Source organism: Eleginops maclovinus, chromosome 1, assembly GCF_036324505.1.
Source record: "Eleginops maclovinus isolate JMC-PN-2008 ecotype Puerto Natales chromosome 1, JC_Emac_rtc_rv5, whole genome shotgun sequence".
Classification (NCBI taxonomy): Eukaryota; Metazoa; Chordata; class Actinopteri; order Perciformes; family Eleginopidae; genus Eleginops; species Eleginops maclovinus.
Genome location: NC_086349.1, coordinates 23,444,784 through 23,470,690, shown reverse-complemented (window position 1 = coordinate 23,470,690; position 25,907 = coordinate 23,444,784). Strand labels below are relative to the sequence as shown.

Genomic DNA, 25,907 nt, shown 5'->3' with positions numbered 1-25,907 from the left:
ATTGAAATAGCCTAAAACATATTTTGATACATCCCATAATTAAAACATTAACTCATACTGTGTGTACATTTAATAAGGTTGCAATGGAACATTTAAATAAATCATTATGAGTTGACATATTGGCAATAACTTATATATTTTGCGAGCAATAGGCTCATGCAATTACCCAGAAAAATAGCCTATAAATCAGACTGATTATGAAAATATATTTATTTATTCAGATTTTATATTAAAACAATGTATAAATCACCCTGTAGTTCACTAATGACATACGACTGAACCATGATATAGGACAGTGTGAAAATAATGTGTTAATAAGAGACACATAGGCTGTAATTTCCTAATGTAGAAATATTATTTTAAGATCTATGAGACCATGCAGGGAAATCACTGTGAGATTACAGAGACCTATACTTTCACTATGCCCTTTCGTCAAGCTTAATAGTCTATTAGAGAATAATTACTGCATTAACTGCAGAGGGGAACGTAAAGAGAGCAGAGTCCTGATTGTCATGTATACTTCAGCCCCGAGGTGGCAAGACTCTGGCATGGCTCCTTGCATGCAGCAGAGTAAGGATTGGGTTGTATTTTTGGATGGGTGTGTGAGTGTGGATTGGTCGCCTTGTTAGGTCTGCTAAAATATTTCCCAACAGCAGCGACTGTCAGGAGATAGCTGGGTGGCAGGGACAGGGGGAAAGGGGCTTTTCTCTGTAGCCACCTGGAAACAGCCATGTAAGATCAGTGGCTTGTCAAGACAGAAGAAAAATAATTCGATTTATCATCCAAATTTGCAACACAGAAGATTTACCAAAGAACACACTGGAGTAAAAGAGGACGCATTAAAGTTTGTATGAAGAAGTGCGTCCCGGAGCTTCATGGACACGCGTAAAAACACCCAAACTAACTCCAAGAGAAGAAACCCCCTCAAGTTCAGCACCAAGGATATCTGCAGTCGGTTTTGATGTCAGGTGAAGGTGAAGTCAGACTGACGGTATCTTTAGCCAGGAAACAGACTACAAACTTTACTTTCTGATCGCTGCGCACTTGGAGTGAGGCATGAGTGGAGGTCGCTTTGAGTTTGACGACGGTGGGGCTTATTGTGGAGGCTGGGAGGGGGGGAAAGCCCACGGCCATGGCATCTGCACCGGACCCAAAGGCCAGGGCGAGTTCTCCGGATCCTGGAACTACGGTTTCGAGGTGGTGGGGGTCTACACCTGGCCCAGTGGAAACACCTATGAGGGGTACTGGTCGCAGGGGAAGCGCCACGGCCTGGGAGTAGAAACCAAAGGACACTGGATTTACAAAGGGGAATGGACTCATGGCTTCAAAGGGAGATATGGCATCCGGATCAGTGTGGGCAGTGGAGCAAAGTATGAAGGGACTTGGAATAATGGGCTTCAGGATGGATATGGAACAGAGACATACGCTGATGGAGGTGAGATCCAGATTTAAAAGTTTGTTATAGTGCAACAAAACACTCTGGTGAAGAAGAGGTTTTACTGGCAAACACTAAAAGCAAAAGTCGTTACTCCCTCTGAAATGTAGAGGAGTGGATTACACCATTGGGGGTGAAAGAACATGCTTAAAAGTAATGACAGGGCTTCTAAAATGTAAAAATACTTTGTTAAAAGTAAAAGTCCTGCGTGCAAAAGGCAATTTTACAAAGAAACTAAGTCATTATTGGCATTAAATTAAGGTGGAACACATTTGAAGTAGCTTATGGAAGTTTATGAATTTTATTATCATTATTCCTCTAATTAGTCATTTATATAGCCTGCTGGTTGGTAGCTTGTTACAGCCTTCTTTTTATAGGTGATACTTTTGTAATATTACACTTAAATGTGTGTTAAACATAAATGTAGAGGAGCGAAAAGCACAAAATCTGCCTCTGAAACGTTGAGTAGAAGTATAAAGTAGTAGAGGCAAATAGAAATTCCAAAATAGTTTTATAAAACCCTTTAAAAGAACTTAATATTTTATACAAGAGTAAATGTATTTAGTTACTCTCCACTACGAATATAGACGTATACAATTGCAGCTGCAGACCTGTGCAATGGTAGGAAGCATTGAGATCATTTAATTTGGTATCACTGACACCTAAATACTCCCAATTACTATAACTGAACCAGTATAGTATGGCATAATATATTTCCTTGTTGATCAGAAGTTGTGTATCTAAAAGATAAACCTGTCAGATAAATGAAGTGAAGTCAAATGAGTAGCAGCGTAGAAATACAGAAGTAACAAAGGTACAGTGCTCAAGTGAAAATATACTATCCACTACTGAACTCATTATGGGGTACTATAAAAGTGCTGTAACTAAATCATGATAACAAAGTCATGCAACATGAAGACAAAAACCCCTCAAGCCAAGTGTGTCCAAATGGTAAAATGCACCAAGTTCATTGCAGGCGATGTGCAGACATATTACAAACAGTACAGGCTGTGATCCTCATGTTCGTTTGTGATGTCTGTGCGTAACCAGAAGAAAATATCTTCCTGCTGCTGTCAGTCAAGAAGAGCTCGCAGGAAATCAAACCCCACAGGATTCTTTCCATTTTGTCAAACAACACCGTCAACAACAGTGGTGGAAAACATTTACTAAAGTAAAAGTAGGAATTGTGACACGTGAAAACAATCCGTCACAATAAATAAGATCTACGTTCAAAACTCTACTGGAACTATCTTTATCTTAATGATGTGAAAGCACTGATTATGCAGAAACATGGCCCCTTTTTAGGAGTCATTTGCATCTTATAATCGATAGTATAACTAACAATTAGACAACTGATTAGCAGCACTTTCATGTTGCTTAAGATACTATTGACTAAGTACATCAAGTATGTGTTGCATGGTCAAGTCCAGAATAAAATAATATAATATTTTAAGCTTTAAATCAGTTATTGTTGCGTATATTACAACAGAATCTGGAAAATGGCTTTTAAATATACTACAAGATGAATGTAGTGAATTTAAACATGCAATCATTTCCTATAAAATATAGGGAAGCAGGAATATAAAGCAGCATAACCAGATCAAATCAAATCATAGATAACTTTAAGTTTAGTTACAAACAACCTACCTGAAAGTCGCCTTGAGTTTTGAATCCTTAGATATTCTCTGGAAGCTTCTGCTGCAATGACTGCACAGCAAACTCATTCAACATGTAGAGGAAACTAAAAAGGTGAGAATATAAAATTGATCGTGGTGGACTCTGCTTGTAACGTATCAGCGGTTCCCCTCTTTGCCAGCTGACTCATCAGCTTTGAAGTCTGGTGGAAGCTGCTGTGGGGGATGTGATAGCGCCACATGTCAGGATGTAATAATAGCCCCTCCTGGCCTCAGCTGAGGCCTAGCTGTCACTATAATCCACACTTGTGTCAATTATAGCATGAGACCAGACCTGAAGATGACTTGTCAGTAAGAGCATTAATGAACTTTTCACACTAGAGATATCCATGACATGCGGGCAGAACTAAAAGAAGGGCGGTTTAATATGGAGTGAACTATTTTAGCTCCAAGCCATGTTTAAAAGTCTACAGCCAAGCTAGCAGCTTTGCGAGGCTGTCGGCGTAATGTTAACATTAGCATGCTAACATGCTCACAATTACAATGCTAACATGCTCATAACAACAATGGTATTGCTAACAGGCATAATAGTTACCCTGGTACCCATCTTAGTTTAGCATTTGCTAATTAGCACCCAACAAAGTACAGTTGAAGCTAATGGAAATGACCTGAACTAACAAACAGAAATGTTAACCTAATGATAGATGAAAAGGCACAGCATTTTTGACTATCTAGAAACCAAAGATGTCCGTACAAAATTGAACTGTTTGTTTACACCAATCCGTCTAGCAGATTTTGAGATATATCACAAGATAAGTGAAAACTTTGAACTTCTTGTGGCTCTAAAAGAAAAAGTCAGAGGATCGCCAAAGTCATCACTATTCATTCACTGGGTTTAGTGAATGTTTCTACCAAATGTCATGGCAATTCATCTCATAGTTGTTGAGATATTTCAGCACGGACCAAAGAGGTGCGAAAACCAACTTTGCGACCAGTAAAACAACTGCAACTCTGCTCTGAAGAATAACTGCAGATAGAAAAGTATAACTTCCTGTTTTGTGATGTTTCCAGGTACTTTCCAGGGTCAGTTCACAGGCGGGATGCGGCATGGCTATGGCGTCCGGCAGAGTGTCCCTTATGGCATGGCAGCAGTTGTCCGCTCCCCTCTTCGTACCTCCCTGACCTCCCTTCGCAGCGAACACAGCAACGGCACCGTCCTACAGCAAGACATCCCCTGTCATCACCACCACCAACGCCTCAGGAGAGGAGACACCCGTCTCAACCCCCACCCAGCTGGGACCGTCCCGCGGAGGCTTCGCCCTCACTCTCCAGGTGGACCCGGAGGCGGTGAAACCCAAGAAGAAGGGCCTGTTTCGAAGAGGCTCGCTACTGGGTAAGCTGAAGAAGTCCGATTCAAGTACCTCGCTGTCCAGCCAGAAGAGCAAGATCAGCTTCCTGAGGACCGAATCTGCTCTGAGCTCCAACGCCAGCGACACCCACTCCACCATCAGCATCGGGGACGACAGCCTAGCCGGGGCGGAGGATTTCCCCCCAGTGGAGGCCGACATCGACGCCACCACCACAGAGGTGTACATGGGCGAGTGGAAGAACGACAAGCGCTCGGGATATGGAATAAGCGAAAGGTCCAGCGGGCTGAAGTTCGAGGGCGAGTGGCTGAACAACCAGAGACACGGTTACGGCTGCACCACCTTCGCCGAGGGAGGGAAGGAGGAAGGCAAGTACATGAACAACCTGCTGGTGAAGGCCGTTAAGAAGAGGGTGATCCAGCTGAAGGGAACCAAGATCAAGCAGAAGGTGGAGCGGGCGGTGGAGGGCGCGCAGAGGGCCGCGGCCATCGGCAAGCAGAAGGCAGAAATTGCTGCTTCCAGGTAAGAACAGAATCAAAGAGTCCAAGGTTTTATTGTCATATAGCTTCAGTGTAGTTCTGGCAATGAAAGACTTGAGTCCCAGGCTTCTTCAACAATGCAACATAAATACATAAAAGACAAACAATAACAATTGTGCAAAAAGAAACCAATGTGCAAGTGAATGTGTCAGAAGTAAACTCTACATGTAAAATAGAATAGATAAGAGATGATTCCCCGATTAAGATAAAAAGTATCTTCTGGGGTTTTCTGTAGTTCCAGATTTTGGTCGAATTGCCTTTTGTCAAATGACCCAGAAGCATTTAGTGCAGCTGTGATGAAGAGTTTGACAAATTATCCTTATGCTAATGAAAGGCGCTTTAAAGCTTCCTTTTTGATAGTATCTTTTGCAAACATTGGAGCATGAATTACCATTGCATGGAAGATGATGCTATCCAAAAAGCTCCTTGCAGCAACAACATTTAAAAGACCCGAGTCAATAATATCACTTAAAGGTCACCTATTATGCAAGATCCAAGTTTTTATGTCATTTATACATAACTATGTGTCCCCGCTATGTGCTTCAAGAGATTCACAAAGTGTTTTTTGTCCTGATCCATTTATATATAAACCTGTCTGAAAATGTGCTGATCAGATCTGGTCACTTTGTGATGTCACAATGTTTTTTGCATTGTGCAACCATTAGCCAATAACCAACCAAGGTAACACCCGCTCACCTCATCACCTGAATCTCCTCCTAGAGCACCATTGTGTTTTTGTAAACCAAAAATCTTGCAGAGGGGTGTGGCAGTTCATTTGTATTTAAAGCTACAGACACAGAATCAGCACTTTTGGAACAGGGCTGAAACAGAGGGGTTTATGTCACGCTACAACGCATGATCTGTTTGGTATTTCGAGCCAAACACTTCAGAGACATGTTTTGTATATATCTGAGACCTATAATACATTGTTGAAAGTAAGTATTATAGGGGACCTTTAATTACATAGCCTAGCACAAGTTCAATAAGATGTTCTTAGTCTCTCCCTAAGTCCTCCTGAATTCTCCTTCACAGCTTTTCTTGACATCACAACTCTTCCAACAAGGGCAAGAAAAATAACTTCTATTCAACCTAAGCCCTAGTTTGCACCACTCATGCATTAGTCACAATGCTACTGAGCCCCTGATGGCTCATGGTCGAAATATTTTCCTGAACTTTTATAGTTTGCATCCACCCTGATTCACAGAAACAGCTACTGTGTTGGTTCAGTCCAGTTACAATACACTGCTAGTTTAGGGGACAGCTCATGAGATACTGCAGAAAGGACAGACAATGTGATGTTTTATACGAGGCATTTATTGCGCATTACTACTTTGAAAGTGCCACTTGCTGTGAGCACAGCTGCAGCTGCTCTGTCCGACTGTGCAGGGTGAAGGATGTGGCTGTGGTTATTACTTAGACTACCGCTGAATCACTGCATTGTACTCAAGCTAAAGGTATCACAGCTACAGTCTGTCTAAATCAACCTCATATGGATATCATAATGCAGCTCAGGTTCAGAGAAACTCTAAATGCAATGTGCAACTCAAAATGCTATCCAAAGGTATCTCAGAAAAAACTTTTTGGACCTTCGAGGATCTAACCTTCAGTTTTGTGATATTTCAGAAACCTTAAAGGTCATTCAACAAAACATATAGCCGTTCTGAAGGTCTTTCCTGAATAATTAAACACTCTCCTCCCAATCTGGAAAACATATTCTTTCTGCTGAAAAATATAATTAAATTGTTGTAAAAAGTATTTGTATTTTCATGCAAAACCTATTTGTTTTCATTCATTAAAAAAACACATTATACGTCTGCCAGGATACATCTCACAATTCATGTAACAGATGGAATATTTCCTCTATTCAAATCATTTCAATGGTCTTTAAAGATTAGAAACATCTTCAAAACACCAGTAGTTATGTTGGAAACTTTATAGACACTGGTGCTTAATGCTGAAAAGCACACACTGGACATAGCTTCACTGAAATGACACTGAAGGTAAATGAGGGTAAAGAGATCCCACAGAGACAAGAGGCAATAAAAAAAAGACACTTCGCTGACTGTGGATGCTATTCGCAACAAGTCCCATAGCGGAAATCACCACCATTATGTGTAATTTACACCGCATTACAGATACGAAATAATGAGCGGTGGCTACAGTGGCTCTCTTACAGTCACAGTGGTTTTCCCCCACATGATTTCATATCACATTCTGAATAAACAAGTGTTTAAGCACACCATGATTTAGATAAAAGCTAGATAAACCTTTGACTCAGACAGTTTTTTTCTGCAATATTTGCACCATTTGATCACACATTTCTCCCTATCTGACTCCGTTTCTGTTATTAAATCTGTCTGAACTGGCAGACTATACTGCGTGGCATCTTAACAACCAGGACTGGACTAACGTTTAGAGCAGCGTCCCATGTTACAGCTGTGACGTTTATTTCATGTCTTCTCTATGGGTGTAGAAATTGTGGTGTTAAAAGTAATACTCATATTTTGTGAGCTCAGCTTACACAGGATTCACCTGCAATACAACCTTTTTAAGACATTCAGACCTTAATGCAACACAAGAAATAATAATAACAGCCAATAAACCGAAAAGGTACAAATAATAAAATGATTTTTCACTGTCTTTCTTTATTTAAATTAAAATAAACATTATTATTTCTCCATGACATCAGAGATTTGAAAGAGCCAATGTCCATAATAAATAAACTGTTCAACGAAATCAGGCTCTATTGGATCTTCCAGAGGATTAACATGTTCTCTTGGTTCCCTTGCATTTCACTTCTACAATTGGCCCCTATCACTTTCTAATTGGCCCAATGACATTGCGACCAGTAAAACAACTGCACCTATAAGTAATACAGTGTGAGCAATGGTTATTTCACTGAGAAAGGCAAAGTGATTTAGTAATGTAAAGGAAAGATGCAGGCTTACAGACAGGCAGACACTAGTACGTCAGTGGGGGGAAGGTTCAGGCCCAAAACAGTATGGGAACAAACAAACTGGCAAGGAATGAGTGGAAAAAAGACCGGTTATATACTGCAGACTAATGAGGGAAACGGGAAACAGGTGAGCAGGTGGGAGGGGTGTTACCAAATGCAGAGGAGAGCAAGAGGAAATAGAGACAGAGAGGCAGAATGTTACAAACACACAATACTCTATTGTCAGATCAAGTCTGAAACTTTTCTTGCATCACAGCAGCTACACTTGCAACATCAACAAGGATCATTATTTTAGACAAGGTGCACGGAAACAGACATTTAACATTGTTTAAGAATAGAAAAGTAGAACATTTGTATCCACTGTGTACAATTAAACAGGGATGCTAACGTGCATTGGTTTAAAATTGTGACGAATTGTGGGACGACATTATCTCCTTGCCTTTGGAAAGGATGGTCCAGTGTATCCTATGCTAAAGGATATAAGAAAGGAAGCATTGAAGCACCTTTCCTGTTATCTGGAGAATTCAACCAGCTCTTTTTAAGCCTGTTAAACTCATTTCACTTTGACAAAATAAGTTAATACTTGTCTCGCCAAGAGTTTTATGGTAAAACCAAAATCATATCTGTCCAATAATTATTGGCCCAAGTCAAATATAGGATCACACAGGGTCAACAGGTCCATAATTTTTGGAAGAACAAAGTACTTCCTACTTCCTACTTGTGAGTAGACAGTTAGCTTAGCTTAGCTTAGCTTAGCATCACAGAACTGAAACAGGGGCAAACTGCTAGCCTGCTTCTCCAGAGGTAATAATACATGCCTTTCAGAACTTTTTTTATGTTGTGTGTAGTTTGTGAATTCTAGAAATGGTGGAAGACTGATCTTCTTGACTAACTACTTCTTTAACGTAGGCCTACTGACAGACCAGATCCATGAGCATAAATCAGTGTGGCGGGTTGCGATCGTAATGAAAAGTGAAAATGAGAATATCTCAAATGAATTATAATCAGTGTATTCTGAAATCAATTCATAAGAAATCAATCATTCATGTGCTTTATGTCTCATGTGTGCACACATCCACCTTCAGTAAGCTGTGCCCGTACAAGGCGGTGTTGTTTTTCTCCACCATCGTCTTCAGCACCTGAACTAAGCTCAGTGTTTACAGCGCTGATGGACTGCAGAGCCCTGTCCCTGCAGATCGAAATCCAAATATTGTACTCCAGAGGATAAGCAGTATATGAGAGTTATGGGCTGCTGTTCGTTGCGCCAGTGCTTCCAGCTCACCTACAGCACATCGACAGGCGCCTGCAGAGCTCAGAGTGTTTATGCAGGAAAGCTTCCAGGAGCACCTCGGTGGCCTTAACTAACCAAACAACACCTCATAGGAAGTATACCAAACTACTGGAACACCAGTGGTCTATACTCATATATTGTAAATGTGTTAGCCAAAATTGCTAACAAATGAAAAGTACTTAGCAAAATAGGCTTCTTACAAACACAAATAAATAAGTGAAGGAGCAACCCCTGCAAAATATACATAGTTTTATATTCTGTTTCAGTAGAGGATCTAAATAGTTGAGTCACCACACAAACTAAACATTGGCTGTTTTTCACGTTGAATTTAAATCTGTTTATTATACAAGCAGTGGAGACATGACACATCTGTTCCTGGCAGTGGTTTCATCACTTCATGATCCTTTGGCGATGAAGTCGAAGGTTAAAAATACACGTGTGCGCTGAATGAGATGCCAGACCGGTCCTCTTCAGGTCCGTTAGCTGACTGGCACTCAGACACTCTGTGGACATTGTTCTGTTGCGTGGGCCGGCTGTGGGAGGACCTGTGTGTCAGGGAAGGGTGTAAATGACACACACACACACACACACACACACACACACACACGCACACAGACACACACACACACACACACACACACACACACACACACACACACACACACACACACACACACACACACACACACACACACACACACACAAACACAGAGGAGCCCTGACTAAATATGGGCAGGCTCACTCTTGCTGTATCACAATCACAGGGGAATGCAACAGCTGATTATCCCCCCTCCCCCTCCCCCGGCCTGCAAACCCCATTTTTCCTGCCTAGTCACAGACACACGCAGACTGTTTATAAGCTGAAACCCAGTGTTTGTCTGCATACCTATTACGAGGGATGGGAGGGTTAAAAATATATTCCATTACTAGAACTAAGTAAAAAAAGGAATCAGGTTCAAGACATGTTGTTAATAGGACCCTATTATCTTCATTTTGGTTAGCTGTTGTGATTGGTCAACTGATTAGAGATGTCCCGCCCCCTATCACGTTCAGTGTGTTGGAGCGTAAGCCAATTGAAGCGTGAGTGTTACATAGTGATATCACTATGTTACGGATGAAAACAAAGGAGCCCAATGGAGGCGTTTCAGGCCGGGGGGTGGGGGAGAGAAAGTCCCTCTGGAGGGAACACAGGGATTTTAGCCTTTGCAGACCATTTACATGCACAAAAACCTATATAACACACTAAAGGGAAGGGAAAACCCCCAAAAAGCACAATGAGCTTTTTTAAATATGAAAAACTTTCAACTGTGTTTCAATTTTGTTTACATTTGTACCAGTAATCGTATTACGTTTTCTTATTGTGAGGGATTACAGCTACATCTTTTAGTATCCTAATCCCACTACATGTAGTCCATTACACCCTACAGCTCGGCTAATACCTATAAATTAACCCTCTTGTGTCCTGTTTTAGCAAATCAAATACAAAATGGTGCACACCTCTGCTTTAGAACAGCCGTCTGGTCGCTGATTTAGTTTCTATCACCCACTGCTCGCCGGCAGCAGCAGTTGAAGACCTCGGTCCATCTTGCGTCAGCAGCGGTGTCAAATGGTTCCACGGGTATAAATATGACACAGCTCATAAGCAAGTACTTGGGTATAAAATGTTGGCGTATATATGTACCACACCTAGCTTTAGTTCTGCGGCTTGGATTACATACTGTACTGCTGATACGAGCAGTTTGTGTGTAGCATTTGTAAATAGAGTTCAATTCCCACCACAGCTCAGGACTATTCATGAGATCTCTGTAGCTGCTCTAGTAAAGGAAAGTAACTAAATACATGCACTCAAGTTAATACACACATTTTTTAGACTACTTTATATTGTACTTTTATTCCTGCTACATCTATTTATTAAATAGTTTTATGCATGGAGGATATAAAAAGCTAAAAAGTGAAAAAACAAGCCCCCACAAACACATTCATTTCCATCCGATTATATAACATGTGTCGTTCTGAAATGGTTCATAAGCTCCTTTACTTATGGCATAGATACTTCTCTACATTTTGAGGGTGTGACCTTTACTAGTATTTCTACACTGTGGAATGGGTAGTTTTTCTTATTATATTCTGATCTGAGAACTCTGGGTGTATTTATGATGTGACCTTCTAGCAATGCTGCAATAATGAGGTTGCAATTATCTCCTAATGTTCGCCTATTTTGACAAAGTGATTTGATTATAGTCTGAAGCATTTAGTCGTCTTTTTATAGACACCAAATTCACACACTCTCTTTCTCTTGCACGCAAACACACACACAAACACACACACACACACACACACACACACACACACACACACACACACACACACACACACACACACACACACACACACACACACACACACACACAAACAGTTGAATAGGCCCCTCCACAAAGATAAAGTGGCACATGCCAGAATGCCAGAATTTCTCTTGCCCTCAGCAGCCTTCGAGACAACTGCAGCGTGACAAGTGGTCACAAAACAGTCGAACAGCAGGACCCTTTCGAAGAAAAGGCTTCTCCATTGTGCGTCGGCTAAAATAGGATTTAAATGTGTACAATTGTTCATGGCTTTACATTTTGAAGGCTGCTGACGTCTCATTCCTCCTCAGAGAACAACAAGAATCCTTAAGGCAGCCCTAAAGGCACAAAGGGTATTTAGGTCACAGTGTCAAATGTCATGTTCGGTTGCAGAGAAGCACTGCAGGACCGACCCACACTGCAGCAGTTATACAACTTCAAGAGGCCATGATGGCTCATTTTCATCATTTTCGTTCTGTTGTTAGAGGGAGGGCTGCAAAAATCCAGAGTTTAATTTGAGAGCACCGCTACTTCCTTTGTCTGCTCCCTATTAATAGTATTCACTAAAAAAGATCTATATACAGCAACCATTTCCTCATTTTTGGCAGGATTGTGTTTCCTTAACCTCAACTGACAAAAATAACACCCATTCCCTCATTTTTGGATTAAAGCACAAAAATATCGACAAATTTACTCCAAATAAATACCTACTTATTGGATTTTATCTGCCATTTTCTCATTTGTATTGTCACTAACTGAACTTATAATTAAAAGATACCTGTTTAAGCTTCTGTTTTCTATAATATGTATTTTTTAAGGCTTACAGTTGATCCCAGACATAACAAGCTCCATATTAGCTTGGCCACCTCCCATGCTTTTAGTAGCTTGCAGATTTGAGCAACCATCACCACAGTGGCCCGATACAAATATAAGAAAACACAGCTCAGTATTCAGCTGCTCCTCAATTCCTGGAGGCTTTGGTTCTTTTCTCTGAATGATGAAACGTTTTGGTTATATTTTCAAAGTTAAATCTGTCATTCCTTCGCACTGATAAGCAGGTTTGAGCTGTTACTGTACTCTCAAGGACATGGGATGAGGGTTCGCACAATTCAAGTCTGCAGGTTTCTGCACATCTGTGGTGCTGAAAGTTATCCTGGTGACACACACACACGCACACAGACACACACAGACACACACACACACACACACACACACACACACACACACACACACACACACACACACACACACACACACACACACACACACACACACACTGGGTTATGAGAGGTTGCAGCTTTCACTTAAGAGTGATGGAGGCCACTGTGCACTTGAAGACCTTCGATGCGCAGAAATGTTTTTAGAAGCCTTCGCAGCTCGTCTCTGAGCTCTGCAAGCACCACTGATGACTTTAATCAAGGCATAGAAAATTCTCAATGCTGATTAAGTTAAACGGGATGCACCTGAGTTAGAATACTGAGACTGAGTGTTTATGTCACTGTGACATTTTTGTTCTCATTTAGGAGAATTTGCATAAAATCTTTGGCCTCGTCATCATACGGGATTGATGAGGGGAAAGCTTGATATCATAAAGATGGATGACATGAGGTATACAACAACACCGTGCAGAATTGCTCCTTAGAAACATATTATTGGATTATTTGTATGCAATGCAATGCTTGCAACACACTTACAGTATGTCATAGTTGATAACAAGTAGGGCGCATATTATATAATCTTTTAAACCAATAGGTTGTTCATTCAAAGGCAATGCATTCTATGTTACTGGTAACCATCAAACACATTTATTATGGTAAACAAGTATTATATTACCTCTGAGTATCACATGAAAGTAATATACTGTCAAGTGACACCCAAGCATCATTTCAGGCTCTTTATACTGTCCCTTGATTTGCAGCAGCCCTGCACGTCCTGTCACAATAACGTTGGTTATTTAAGGATTACAGTGCATTCCTTTTTATTGTGAGTACAAAAAATGAATGAGAAAAGCCTGCAACCTTACACATTAAAAGCTGTGTCTCAGTAGTGTGATATATGTCAAATACACATACATTTATTCATACTCACACATACTCCATAGCCTCTCTTGTGAACTGACATAACATGCACACCTTGACATTTGTATATTTCTCATTTTTACTCATTTTATTTATTTTTAGTTCTAATCATTTGTTGTGCTTCTTCTTTTTGTATTTCGCTTTCCCAGTTTGGGATAAATAAAGTATTTCTGATTCTGATTCTGATTTAGGTTGATATATTCAGAACTGCACATGGTACTCACTTTATACACTGCTGTCAAACAGAAGAGTGTTTCTTTGGTGTGTTGAGTATGCTTTTGTTGCCTTTGGGAGTTGTTCCTAAAAGCTTGTTGCTAGAAAGAAGCTGCTGTTATTCGTAGCCGTGCTTTATTGAAAGATTTCATTGTGAATATAAACATGTGAGGGTGCGTTTGTTCCTGGAAGAGGTGCTGACGGTGTGTGTGTGGACAGGTGGAGCTCATCCATCTCAAACAGGGAGCCTCAGGAGTCTCTAATTGTTCCAGTGGGAAGCATCTTCCCCTCTGAGTCTTCAAGTGGACCCGGGAGCTATATTCAGCTCAGTGTAAAGTTACAGTATGTCAAGTATCCACAGAGTAATCACAATCAGTAATTCTCCCCGTTAATGTGCAGCAGCAGCAGCCCTGAACTCTCTGCATGCAAATGATATATCTCTTTAGTGTGTTGCCCACTTTGGTACAGATTGAAATACCAGAAAAAATGATTGAATTTGCAGCCTTCAAATTTGGTACAGATATTCAAGTCCCCCTCGGGATGAAGCCTACTAGCTTTGAAGAACTCCTGACGTTTTATCCACCAGCAGGTTAAACCGTTCAGTTTTGGGATGAATATGTCTGCTTACATAAGATGCATTGGCACAAGTTATTGTAAGGATTGGCATGAATAATGGTACACATGTTCCCCAAAGAATGAACTGCGATCCCTTTACTTTTAACTAGAGCTACCCTCTCGTCAGAAATCTAATTTGTACGGTAATTGAAAGTTAGACAGCGTGTTAAGTGCTAACAATTAGCACAACTATTAGCATTACTTTAACACGGTTGTACTGGGTGAACATGTTAAGAAATTATGGGAATGATTTTAGCATTTAGCTCCAATGCATCAGTTAAACAACAACAGCCTCTTAGTGTTGTTCATTCATGATAAGATAGAAACAGTATGAAATATTGCTACTGTTGTATTGGGGAAATGTTGCTCCCCCATTTTGGCTGTATGAACATAGTATTTAGTGTGTGCTTATTTATTTATTTTTAGTTTATCGGTGCTACATAGATGTTGCATTATGGATGAAGCCCAATAACCGTAATGGGGCCCCATTGTGCTTTTTGGAGGTTTACCTTCACCTCTAGTGTGTTAAACAGGTTTTTGTGCATGTAAATGGTCTGCAAAGGCAAAAATCCCAAACAAAATCCAGAGTTGCTCTCCCACACACTCCCTTTTTGAACAGTAAAGCATGGAAACATGTCACAGCAGAAGCACAAAATACAAAAATGAACCTGAAAATGAACAAAGTAGGGCCCATTTCAATTGTCGGTCCTAACTTTTCTGTAGCTTTATGAATCACCCCTGACCTCTCTGTCTCTCTGTCACATAAAAACATGAATGATGTGTGTTGATGGATTTTTTAGTGTCTTACAGCCATAACTCATTGTCCTGCTGGGGGGCGATGAAAGTATAATTTATTTCTGTTCCAGTCCAACGGCAGGAAGGACACCTCCTCTCTCGGTAGCTAATGTATTATTAGCTACGGGACAGGGGGTTAAATGAGCCATATGACTTGTAGCCCCCCCCAGCCCTGATTGAACACTATAAACAATCCCCTGTACTGCAGTATTTTGGGTTCAACCGTCTTAAACCATCTTCGCTAAAGGTCTCACATTCAAGGTCCATCATGTATTTGATTAGAAAAGTCAAGATAACGTGCATTCATTTTAAAACATTTACATTGCATTTTAAAACTGCATTATCAACCTTTCTGTGTAGAATTTAACATGGTTTAGAGAACACAGGTTGTGATATTTAAGCTACAAAGAAAGTATGCTCACTATTTTCATGATAATCTCATAAAGGTTTGGTCAAAAAAAGTAAAAGAAACGCCTTCAAAATTTAAAAACCCAGGATATTCATTTTCTAATCCCGCATATATGAAGAAACACAACAAATACTCATATCTTTGCTCACCAAAATAGATTTGCAGTATCTTATTCTTTGGTAGCCTACCCGTTGTCAATTCATTTAATCTAAAAGTCACAACTACAGTGAATAGAGTGTCATTCAGAGAGTAAGGGGACTGGCTGCTAATTAAAGATGGAGAGCAGCTTGATGCCATTCCCCTCTCGTCGATGAGGGTGTGCTTTGTTCATTATTGTTTTGTTGATCTGATTTCTTGTTGGTTTGATAATGTCCCTCAGAATTTTCTCATTAAACTGTCTTTAGAGTGTTGTAATCTAACAAAGCGTGATAGTGTCATCATCATTCTCCGGAGCACACTTACAGTGTTGATACAAGATATTTTCAATGTGTGGTGCCAACGTATGAAAATAACCTTTCAGATGCATATCTTCAGGTTCTGTCATAACAGCAACCTGCAGATATAACATCTGTTTGATTGTTGTTGTACCAGTGATGGATGATCTGTGTGGCATTGTTCCCTCTGCAGGACGACCCACTCGAAGGGGAAGGCAGACGGAGCGGAGCAGGCAGCTCTGGCCTCCAACAGTGAGTCCAGCATCGCCCGACTGGTGGCCAAAGAGCTCTCCCCGTCCTTCTATCAGCCAGGTCAGTGGCCTGCTCTGAGGGGAATACTGGAACAATGGTTAATCATTGGCTAATAACACAGTAAACTCAAACAGTTACAGCAGAAAAACATTAGTATTTTCCTTTCCTGCCTTCTGTGTTAGTGGGAATTATTATATTTATCTAATACCTTAACTTACTTTACAGATTCAAACTAAAAAAAACAATCAAAAGATACATTTATGATGAAATTGTTTGGATAATGCTAACTTTATTGATCTAATTGCGAAATTCTCAAGCTACTGCAGTATAAAGGAAAAATAAAAAGCTACATTTCTACCTGCCTGCAACGTTAAAGCAATGACAGATGAATGCATCACTCATCGTCACTAACCATTGTGAAATAGGCCATGCTGCATTATACTTAAAATACATTTCGATGCTAATTATCGCAGAAGTGAAGTTTGAAATGGATAACTTTAACTTGTAACAGATTATTTTTACACTTTGGTATTGCTTCTTTTACTAGAGTAATAGATCTGAGTACTTCTTCCACCACTAACCACGCATTAGTTTATGAAGTGTCCCTGTCTCCAGTTTGAGCTGGCACATCTTCGGCTGAGGCTCTCCACAAGGGTAGTCGCATCTGAATGTCTAAAAAAGGAACATCTTATTGGGTCGAAGGGATCATATCAGTTTCATTGCGAGTCTGGCGACACTCACACTTACACGTTCACACAAAAGCGCCACAGCCATTTTGGAGCCTCTTGCTATTTTCTCCTGCTTTTTTCCTCAGCAGAGAGCAAAATCTGACAGTAATCCATGTTTCTGAGAGGCGTAATATATTGTGTCAGAGTAATACTACAAAATGGACGAGTCCTGCTATGAATTGAACCTCTAACAAGTATTATCTGTGTGTCCAAACCCTCATCTAACGCCTTTCTCTGTTCCATAGACCTCAATGGCTGTTAAAGAAAGAAAACTAATAGCTATTCAAATAAAATAAACGAGACAGACTGATGCGTTACCTTGATAACCATGAACCCAGACAGTGTAGTTTACTTTCATTCAATCACACATGCACCGTCCTGGAGTCCCAAAATATCCCTATAGAGCAACAAATACTCCTGATTGAGTGGCATTCACTAACAATACGTCCCCTAGCAATCTTTGGGATTAATTAAGTCCAGCTTTTAAAGAATTGTGTGTCTAAAAGGGAAAAATTGTATTGGGAATTATACAGCTAGAGACCAGCTGCAGAAGTGAACATGAATTCAAAACAACTATGAGAGGCGGACTTTAATACAATGTTGGTTTAAGTCTTTTCAAGGGATCTGGTAAAAATAATAGCCTCAAAGGACAGAAAGGATATATTTAAAAATGTAAAAGCAATACAATTAAAAGGTAGAGTGTGTATTATAAATGTCCCTCTAACACATTAAGACTGTGAATGACTAATATCCTGGTGGAACTGGTCTCCCACAGGTCCTGAGTATCTAAAGAAGAGAGTGATACTTGAGGGCATAGAGGGAAGTGAGACCACAGAGACCATCATGCATGAGCCTCTCCTGGCCGAGGAGGAGCCCCTGCCCACGCCACCAGAGAGCCCCCTCATGAATGAACTGGATAACCTCATGCCTGGCTCGTCCCCAGCCCGCACCCCCTCCCCCAGCCCTGGCATCATCAGCAAGGAAGACCCCAAGCTCCTCAGTCCAGGAAGCTGGAACGAAGACAAATCCATTAAAAGTGGAGGCAGTAAGGGCAGCAGTAAGTCCAACAGCAGACCCAACAGTCGGCCCACTACCCCAGCAACCTCTGTTTCTGCTCCCGCCCCGGCTGCACCTGAGAGCACAGGGGCCCCCGGTAGTCGTGGCCCCTCTCGCACCCCCAGCCGTCAGAGCAGCAAGAACGAGCAGGGATCTGACCTGGAGATAAAGCCCCTGCAGAAGTTTGATTCAGAGGTGCCAGCTCCAGATGTTACTCCTGCTCCTGTTGCCTCTATGAGGAATGGCCTCATCTCTCAAGACGAAGAAGAAGCGCCGCGCCCCACGTCCAAAGTGTCATCAAAAGCCGCGACCCCCGAGCCTAAAACCATCGAGGTCAAACCTGAGAGAGCTCCATCAGTCCAAGAACGAGCCCCGTCCGTCTCTGAGAACAAAGTGGAGTCGCGGGAGGCGAGCAGGCCGGCCAGCAAAGCAGAAACAAAGCCGTTACCGAAACGACAACCGAGCCCAGCTCCATCCCCAAGACCTACACCAACTCCTGAACCCAAACCTGCACCAAAGCCAGTGGAGGCCAAAGCCATTGTTGCCAAAACCGCCGTGAAGGTGGAGCCCAAAGCAGAAGCCAGACTGAGGGCCATGGTGTTGAGCACAAGTCCTGAGGTGCCTGCAGAGTCTTTGGAGCTGGAGGTAAGACAGTTATTAAACACAGTAACTCACATTTGATTATTTTAGCACCGATTACAGAGTCAGCTGTTGTAGTCAATCCAAAACTGTCAAAAGTAAGTAAATTATGTGGTTTCATGATTGGAGAATTCAAGATGAATTCAAATCCTTTTGGTCTTCCCTTAACTTTTCCCTAACACATCATTGTCCTGCAAAACGAATTAAATGCCTGCACACACACAACTGTTCAGTACGTAGTGCTGATAAGCACATGCTAAAAAACGACAGAGAGATGCCACATTATACCTGCTGAGTGAAAAAAGTGCATCTCCTAAAATGTAGAACTATTCAATTATAAGTTGCCTCTGCTTGATCACAAGATGTGAAACTATTCAAAAATAAATCCAGATGTTCTACTCATTATATCTATCTCTTTACTTATCTTTAAATGTACATTAAAGTGTGTTTAATTAACAGTGATTCATTAGTATAATTACAGCAGTAGATGTTTTAAAAATAGACAAGTTACGTACAAGTTAAATACATTTGAACACTGAACCTGTCTGCTCGTTTCCCATAATTATACAAATGTTTACTACCAACAAAACCCCAATCTATTTCTTGAGTGATACATTATCTACACATTCACAGGATGGTTGACTGACTTCATTTCCCTCATACAGTATCTCATGTTTACTTCTCTTTAAGGGCCCAAACACCATAATGATATGCATGGTCATCCTTCTCAACATTGGCCTGGCCATTCTCTTCGTACACATTTTGTCATGAGACATCGTCGACCTCAGGTAATTAATAAACACAACGTCGAATATCTGAAAGATGAAAAAAACAAAGCTGAGGGAAAGGAGTTTATTAAAATACAAATTGATGTTTTTTACCTGCAGGTCACCACTCTGCAGAGGTGTTGGAGAGACAGCCTGCCTCCTCCTCAGTTAGGACCAGAGAGAAGAAAGAAGAAGAAGAAGAAGAAGGAGAAGAAGAAGAAGCCTCATGCAGATCGCCGCCGCTTTTCTAAAGGTTTTTTCTGGTGTGACTGTGTGAGGCTATGTGAAGCTCCTCTCTTTCCAGAGGATTGACAAACTGAAGGACATGAACCTGATTCAGAACGTCTGAATATGATGATGTTTGCATGTTAGAGTCGGGGCTGGATTGTAGAGTATGTCCTCAGTGCTTACACTGGAGAAGCAGCACTAAAGACGTCACAGTGTGTCACATTTTTGCGAAAAACAAGGATTTTTAACCCAATCCTTGATTGGCACACACTGGCTGATTAGACCTGAAAGATAATTACACTTTGTCACAAGATGTGTTTGTATTATGAAGAATGTTAATAACATACAAACTGAATATTCTCTTCACTTTGCCTTAAACTTGATTGAGACACTGCAGCAGACGTGTGAAGATTGAAGTTACTGGTACTATCATTGTTATAACCGTCTGCGACGTCAACAGAAAAAGGCCGAATGCTGAAATCCAACGCTAACGTTAAGCCGGTGTTTTTGTTTTCATCTTGCTGCTGCTCTGTCTCTTAAGACTCCAAAGCATGTAGAGTTACATTTCAGCTGAATGCATTTGAGACTGTGGTGTACTACACTGTGAAACTTTCTCTTTTCACTGGGATTTATATGCATTATTGTCAATTTGCTGCTTTGATTTGGGAGCCGTAGAAAAGGAGGAAATATCGGAAGCTTATGAGTGTCACTGTACTGTATGTTAGATGAGAGCTGTGTATGTTTCGCAATAGAATGAGCAAAGCAAGAAAAGGATTTATGTTCATTAAAGAACAATCACTGTGTATCGATACACAACAAAAGCTGATGTTTTGGCCGATTTCATGTATGTTTTAGTGTAGAAAACCGTCCATTCTGATTCACATTGCAATATTTTCAGGGCCTGTTTTAGTCGAGCCGAATACAACTTCAACTTTTGTACGCACGAGGGCACTGTGTGTATGTGTCTGTATTTTTGTATCATTTTGAAGTGCACATCTTTTCAGCATTCAAACTATTCTGTTGTAGGATGTTTTTTTTTGTCAGAGGCAATTATGCAAAGCTACATTTATTTATATCCCCCAACAGAGTCCGATTACCTCATGATTGTGAGATGGAGAAAAACATATTGAATGGTTCTTAACTCCATGTCTTACAGTGAGAAGAGCACTCTCTAGATGTGCTGTTGAAATATTTCTCCCATTGTTCTTTCAGCCATTTTACACATTGCTTTTGAAAAGGTTTTACGGTGAATTTCATTTGCAAATGAACAAACCACTGGCTGTGCATTGTTTTGATGCCTACAGTGAAATTCTACATTAAGTTAGCTTAAATAAATCTCTTATTTGGCATGAATTTCTGCCCAATAACTGATCATACATTTTTAAAAATCCATTAGTTACCAAAGAGGCAATAGTAAGCGCAATAGGACTGTAATCATTTAGGTCAGTGTAATGTAGAATCCATTTTGTTTTCTGGTTTTAATTCATTTAATGAAATCAAATAACCCTGCTCAAAATCAAGAAGACCATTTATTTGTAACCGAACATGGTGAAAAATTACAGAACTGAGAATAAAGAATACTTTTACAACACCTGTGAAAACACACATCTTTTTTAACACCATGTAGCCTCCGTCAATGTTGGCTTTACACGTTTCATGTACTCCTTTCATTCATTGTCCAGTCTGGGAACAGCAGAACTAAATATTTTTAAACACCACCTGTCTGCCAGCATGAGAGCCCCCAACCCCCTCACTATCCCTCCCTTGGGCCAGAGTGAATACCACACCCTATTTTAGACCAGACCGGGGTTGGACTCGGATCTTGTCACTAAAGCACAAATCCCATCTTAAATCAATAAGTGTAGGATGTGCAAATGGTATTCTTTAATCATCTGATGTTGGGACATAATTTTGTGATTAATTTAGCAGTTAAGATTGCCAATGCCTGGTCTGTTGAGAACAAATATATATAAAATGGTAAACACCACTGCCCCCAAGTGACTAAATTGACAATAGCATCTCTGTAGTGAAAACATTTGATTAAACTGAGCAAACAAATGCATACAACCCATGTAGGCAGATAGGTCATGTTTAACAGAACAGTGAGTTTATTGAAGAGAGAAAACCATAGGTTCAGGTTCAGTCAATGAACAAACTTTATTTTCTTGACATTAATAAAACAGCATGGATCAGAGATCAATTAAGTGGAATGTTTGCCTTTCTAATACTCTTCTCCTTCCTCATCCTCCTCATCTCCCAGACTATCAGCTCCAACTTCCTCGTAATCCTTCTCCAGAGCGGCCATGTCCTCTCTGGCTTCAGAGAACTCTCCCTCCTCCATACCCTCCCCCACATACCAGTGCACAAAGGCACGCTTAGCGTACATCAGATCAAACTTGTGGTCAAGCCGAGCCCAGGCCTCTGCAATAGCAGTGGTGTTGCTCAGCATGCACACAGCCCTCTGGACCTTGGCCAGGTCTCCACCAGGAACTACAGTGGGTGGCTGGTAGTTGATGCCCACCTTGAAACCAGTGGGGCACCAGTCTACAAATTGGATAGAGCGCTTTGTTTTGATGGTTGCAATGGCAGCGTTCACATCTTTGGGCACCACATCACCACGATACAAAAGGCAGCAGGCCATGTATTTACCGTGGCGTGGGTCGCACTTCACCAGCTGATTGGCTGGCTCAAAGCAGGAATTGGTAATTTCTGCCACTGAGAGCTGTTCATGGTAAGCTTTCTCTGTGGAGATGACAGGGGCATAGGTGGCCAGAGGGAAGTGGATACGGGGATAGGGCACCAAGTTGGTCTGGAACTCTGTCAGATCAACATTGAGGGCACCATCAAAGCGAAGGGAGGCAGTGATGGAGGACACAATCTGACTCATTAACCTGTTCAGGTTGGTGTAAGAGGGGCGCTCGATATCGAGGTTTCTACGGCAGATATCGTAAATGGCCTCGTTATCAACCATGAAGGCGCAGTCAGAGTGCTCCAGGGTGGTGTGGGTGGTGAGGATGGCGTTGTAGGGCTCCACCACAGCGGTGGACACCTGGGGAGCTGGGTATACGGAGAACTCCAGCTTTGACTTCTTGCCGTAGTCGACAGACAGACGCTCCATCAGCAGGGAGGTGAAACCAGACCCTGTGCCACCACCGAAGCTGTGGAAAACCAGGAAACCCTGGAGACCTGTACACTGGTCGGACTGAAACAAAGGAAGAGAAAAATCATCAAATAATAATAACTTTATTGATATAGCACAAAAACAGCAGTTCCAAGGGGTTCACAGCTAATGATAAAAGCTTATTAGTGCACAGCATGTAAACATATACAATAGATTAAATGAAAACAGATCAGAGATAAGTGGGTGCCATACCATGGAGGACTCTGAATGCGATCAGGAGGATCTTAAACTGAATTCTGCAGGGTGGAGGAAGCCGATGCAAGTGGGCCAGAATCAGGGAAATATGCTCACTTTGAAAGAGTGATACGAGATCGTTATGTGTTGAGTTACTGTACAGCTCTTTACTTTAAAACATATACTTCACATATTATGATACTTGTCTTTTGCAATATTTATTTTTGCTCTTTGTTTGTTTATCACCAAAATATTGTTGCATACTGCTTGTATGTGAAAACCTACTTGGCAATAAACTGATTCATTTCCATTTAATACTCTTCAGCAAAACTTGAAATAGATTTGTTCTAAATGTACCGACCAGTTTTCTGATCCTGTCCATCACTAGATCGATAACCTCCTTGCCGATGGTGTAGTGTCCACGGGCGTAGTTGTTGGCAGCATCCTCCTTGCCAGTGATCAGCTGCTCAGGGTGGAACAGCTGGCGGTAGGTCCCAGAGCGCACCTCATCTAAAAATGGGGAATAAGCATTAAATTATTGGAGGTTTTGAATGACGGGGGGGGAAAAGGCATTTATGACACTTTTATCATTTATAATTCATGAGAATTTACCGATGACAGTGGGCTCCAGGTCCACAAAAACAGCTCTGGGGACATGCTTTCCAGCTCCAGTCTCCATAAAGAAGGTGTTGAAGGAATCATCTCCTCCTCCTCCTGAGATGTTCTGGTCACCGGGCTTCCTGCCGTCCGGCTGGATCCCATGTTCCAGGCAGTAAAGCTCCCAGCAGGCATTGCCAATCTGGACACCAGCCTGACCGACGTGGATTGAGAGACACTCACGCTGTAAAAGGAAAAAGAGGTTGTTAAGAAAGCATCATTAAAAAGCAAGCATAGTTGGCTGATTCATGTGGAAAACCCAAAAATATATATGATAGTGTCATATCATCACATGTGGAGGACTGCTCTAGAGATAAAGCTTATTTCAATAAGAACCAAATAACATATGTTTTAAGTCACCTGACGCACACATTTGTCGTCTGAACAGAAAGCCCTTTATAAATAAAAACAAAAACTATGAGCTAAATATTGTTTATATTGTGTCTCATACCGACAGCACAATGACGCAGTTGTTGGCAGGGGCACGATTGGACTTGAATGTGGGCCAGAGTGTTAAGAGACGAGACTACGCACTTCCAATTTCTGCAACTGTGTCACACGGATTGCGCCACTGCCACACCCCTTTAGGGGACTAGTGGCGTGACAGGTTAGAACATAAACACGTATAATAATAATTGACTCATTTGCCCTACATAGTAAACATTGGAAACATTTCTCCCATCTCTCTAACACGATGACACTAACGCAGACCGAGTTCGACACAGATCCGTCGCAGCAAGACAGAACTCTCGCGAGAGGGAGCGTTAATTTTATTTAAATATCGACAACGGTCAACCTTTCAAACGTAAGTTCGAAAACGCCCTGGTAAACTGAAATTCGAGAACAATCTTTTTTATCTGTATAAATATTTCATGTATTAAATATAAAATATAAAAACATTAAACCCGCCCAGTAAGGACACAGGAAGTATATGTATTTCGATCAATTGGCGCCGAGTGCAAATGCGTCATTACAACAGCTTGAATGTGCCGTCGAGTTACACTTAATTTACCAACATTACAGTCAAAATGCCTTAATAATAACGAAGTTAGGTTTATCATCTTACCACCAACGTTTTTGTTTAAATATAAACATCTGATGCGTCTTCTATAAAAAGTAAACGGTTAGTGAACGGTAAGCTGGTTACGTTTTCGCATGATGAGACACGTTCAGAGAGATTAATTCGGTTAAATAGACATCCTGTATGGGTAAAAAGCTGTAATATTGTACTCACCATTTTTATGAAGATGTGAAGTCAGAGGGTTTTGATTTAGAAGAGGTAAAGGCAAAGTTATCTCTCACAGCAGGGCCTTTATGAGTCCAGTGTAAGAAGTAACTGATGAGCTTCTCCTAGGCGGGGCTATTTATACACTCTTACGCGGCGAAATTGCTGCGGAATATGATTGGCCTACAAGACACGTGGCCCGCTTCTGATTGGTTGAATTCATTTGGAATTTTTTTAAGCAACTTTATTGAGCACATGGAAAACAAGAACAGTGGCGAACAAAAAATCCTGTTCTAAGCGGAATCACCCCACCTAAGAACGTCGGTACTAGCAAAACGTGGTTATTGTTAAGCATGAATAAATAAACGTATAATAATACAACACATTACAAAAAATACTACAGAAGAACGTTTAGCAAAAAGATAATAAGACAAAAAATACAGACATAAACCAACTTTTGACGTTCATTTTTAATTATAATAAATAAATATATATGTATACATATATATATTTTTGTAAGTCGTCATTTTTCAAACATATCTTTCTCCTACCTGATTAATATGGTCATTCTTATTGGTAAATATCATTCATTGTATCATGTGCACAAATGGTAAGCCCTCCTTCTATATTGTTTACAACTGACTCCTAATTATTTTTTCTAATCACTTAAAAAACATCTACAAAAAGAAAGAAAGAATTGTGTGACAATAGCATGTCTACTATTGTTTTAAATCATGCCATTGTTTACCTCCTCTATTTTCTGTTTATGCTTTGTTATAAAGAACTTAATTATGTATTTCTATGTATGATTTTTAAATAAATCTTAATCGGTATTATGCATTATGCAATTTATTTTAGTGGACTACTAGGTCCATAGGGCGCCACTGCACTC

General features: G+C 40.8%; 2 protein-coding genes across 2 annotated transcripts; one reads left to right on the top strand and one right to left on the bottom strand.

Moving 5' to 3' along the window:
• The first annotated feature begins 676 nt into the window (after positions 1-676).
• jph2 (junctophilin 2) lies at positions 677-21,369 on the top strand. The gene is given in 7 exon segments (XM_063873880.1): positions 677-1,435; positions 4,141-4,301; positions 4,303-4,958; positions 16,302-16,420; positions 17,864-18,789; positions 19,474-19,571; positions 19,671-21,369. Coding segments are annotated over 6 exon segments (2,322 nt in total). The 5' UTR covers positions 677-1,056; the 3' UTR covers positions 19,555-19,571; positions 19,671-21,369.
• Positions 21,289-25,180, bottom strand: LOC134858087 (tubulin alpha-1B chain-like). Its single transcript, XM_063873999.1, has 4 exons — positions 25,025-25,180; positions 23,746-23,974; positions 23,495-23,643; positions 21,289-22,980 (listed from the first exon to the last, which is right to left on the bottom strand). Exons 1-4 carry the CDS (start codon positions 25,025-25,027, stop codon positions 22,000-22,002), a joined length of 1,362 nt encoding a protein of 453 aa, XP_063730069.1. The 5' UTR covers positions 25,028-25,180; the 3' UTR covers positions 21,289-21,999.
• Between the last annotated feature and the right edge of the window lie 727 nt (positions 25,181-25,907).

Excerpts from the sequence above, each read along its gene's own strand:
- LOC134858087 (XM_063873999.1), bottom strand. Across the intron at positions 23,644-23,745 it reads CCTGGAGCCCACTGTCATCG|ATGAGGTGCGCTCTGGGACC; the intron begins GTAAATTCTCAT and ends CCCCATTTTTAG. Across the intron at positions 22,981-23,494 it reads TGGACAGGATCAGAAAACTG|TCCGACCAGTGTACAGGTCT; the intron begins GTCGGTACATTT and ends CCTTTGTTTCAG.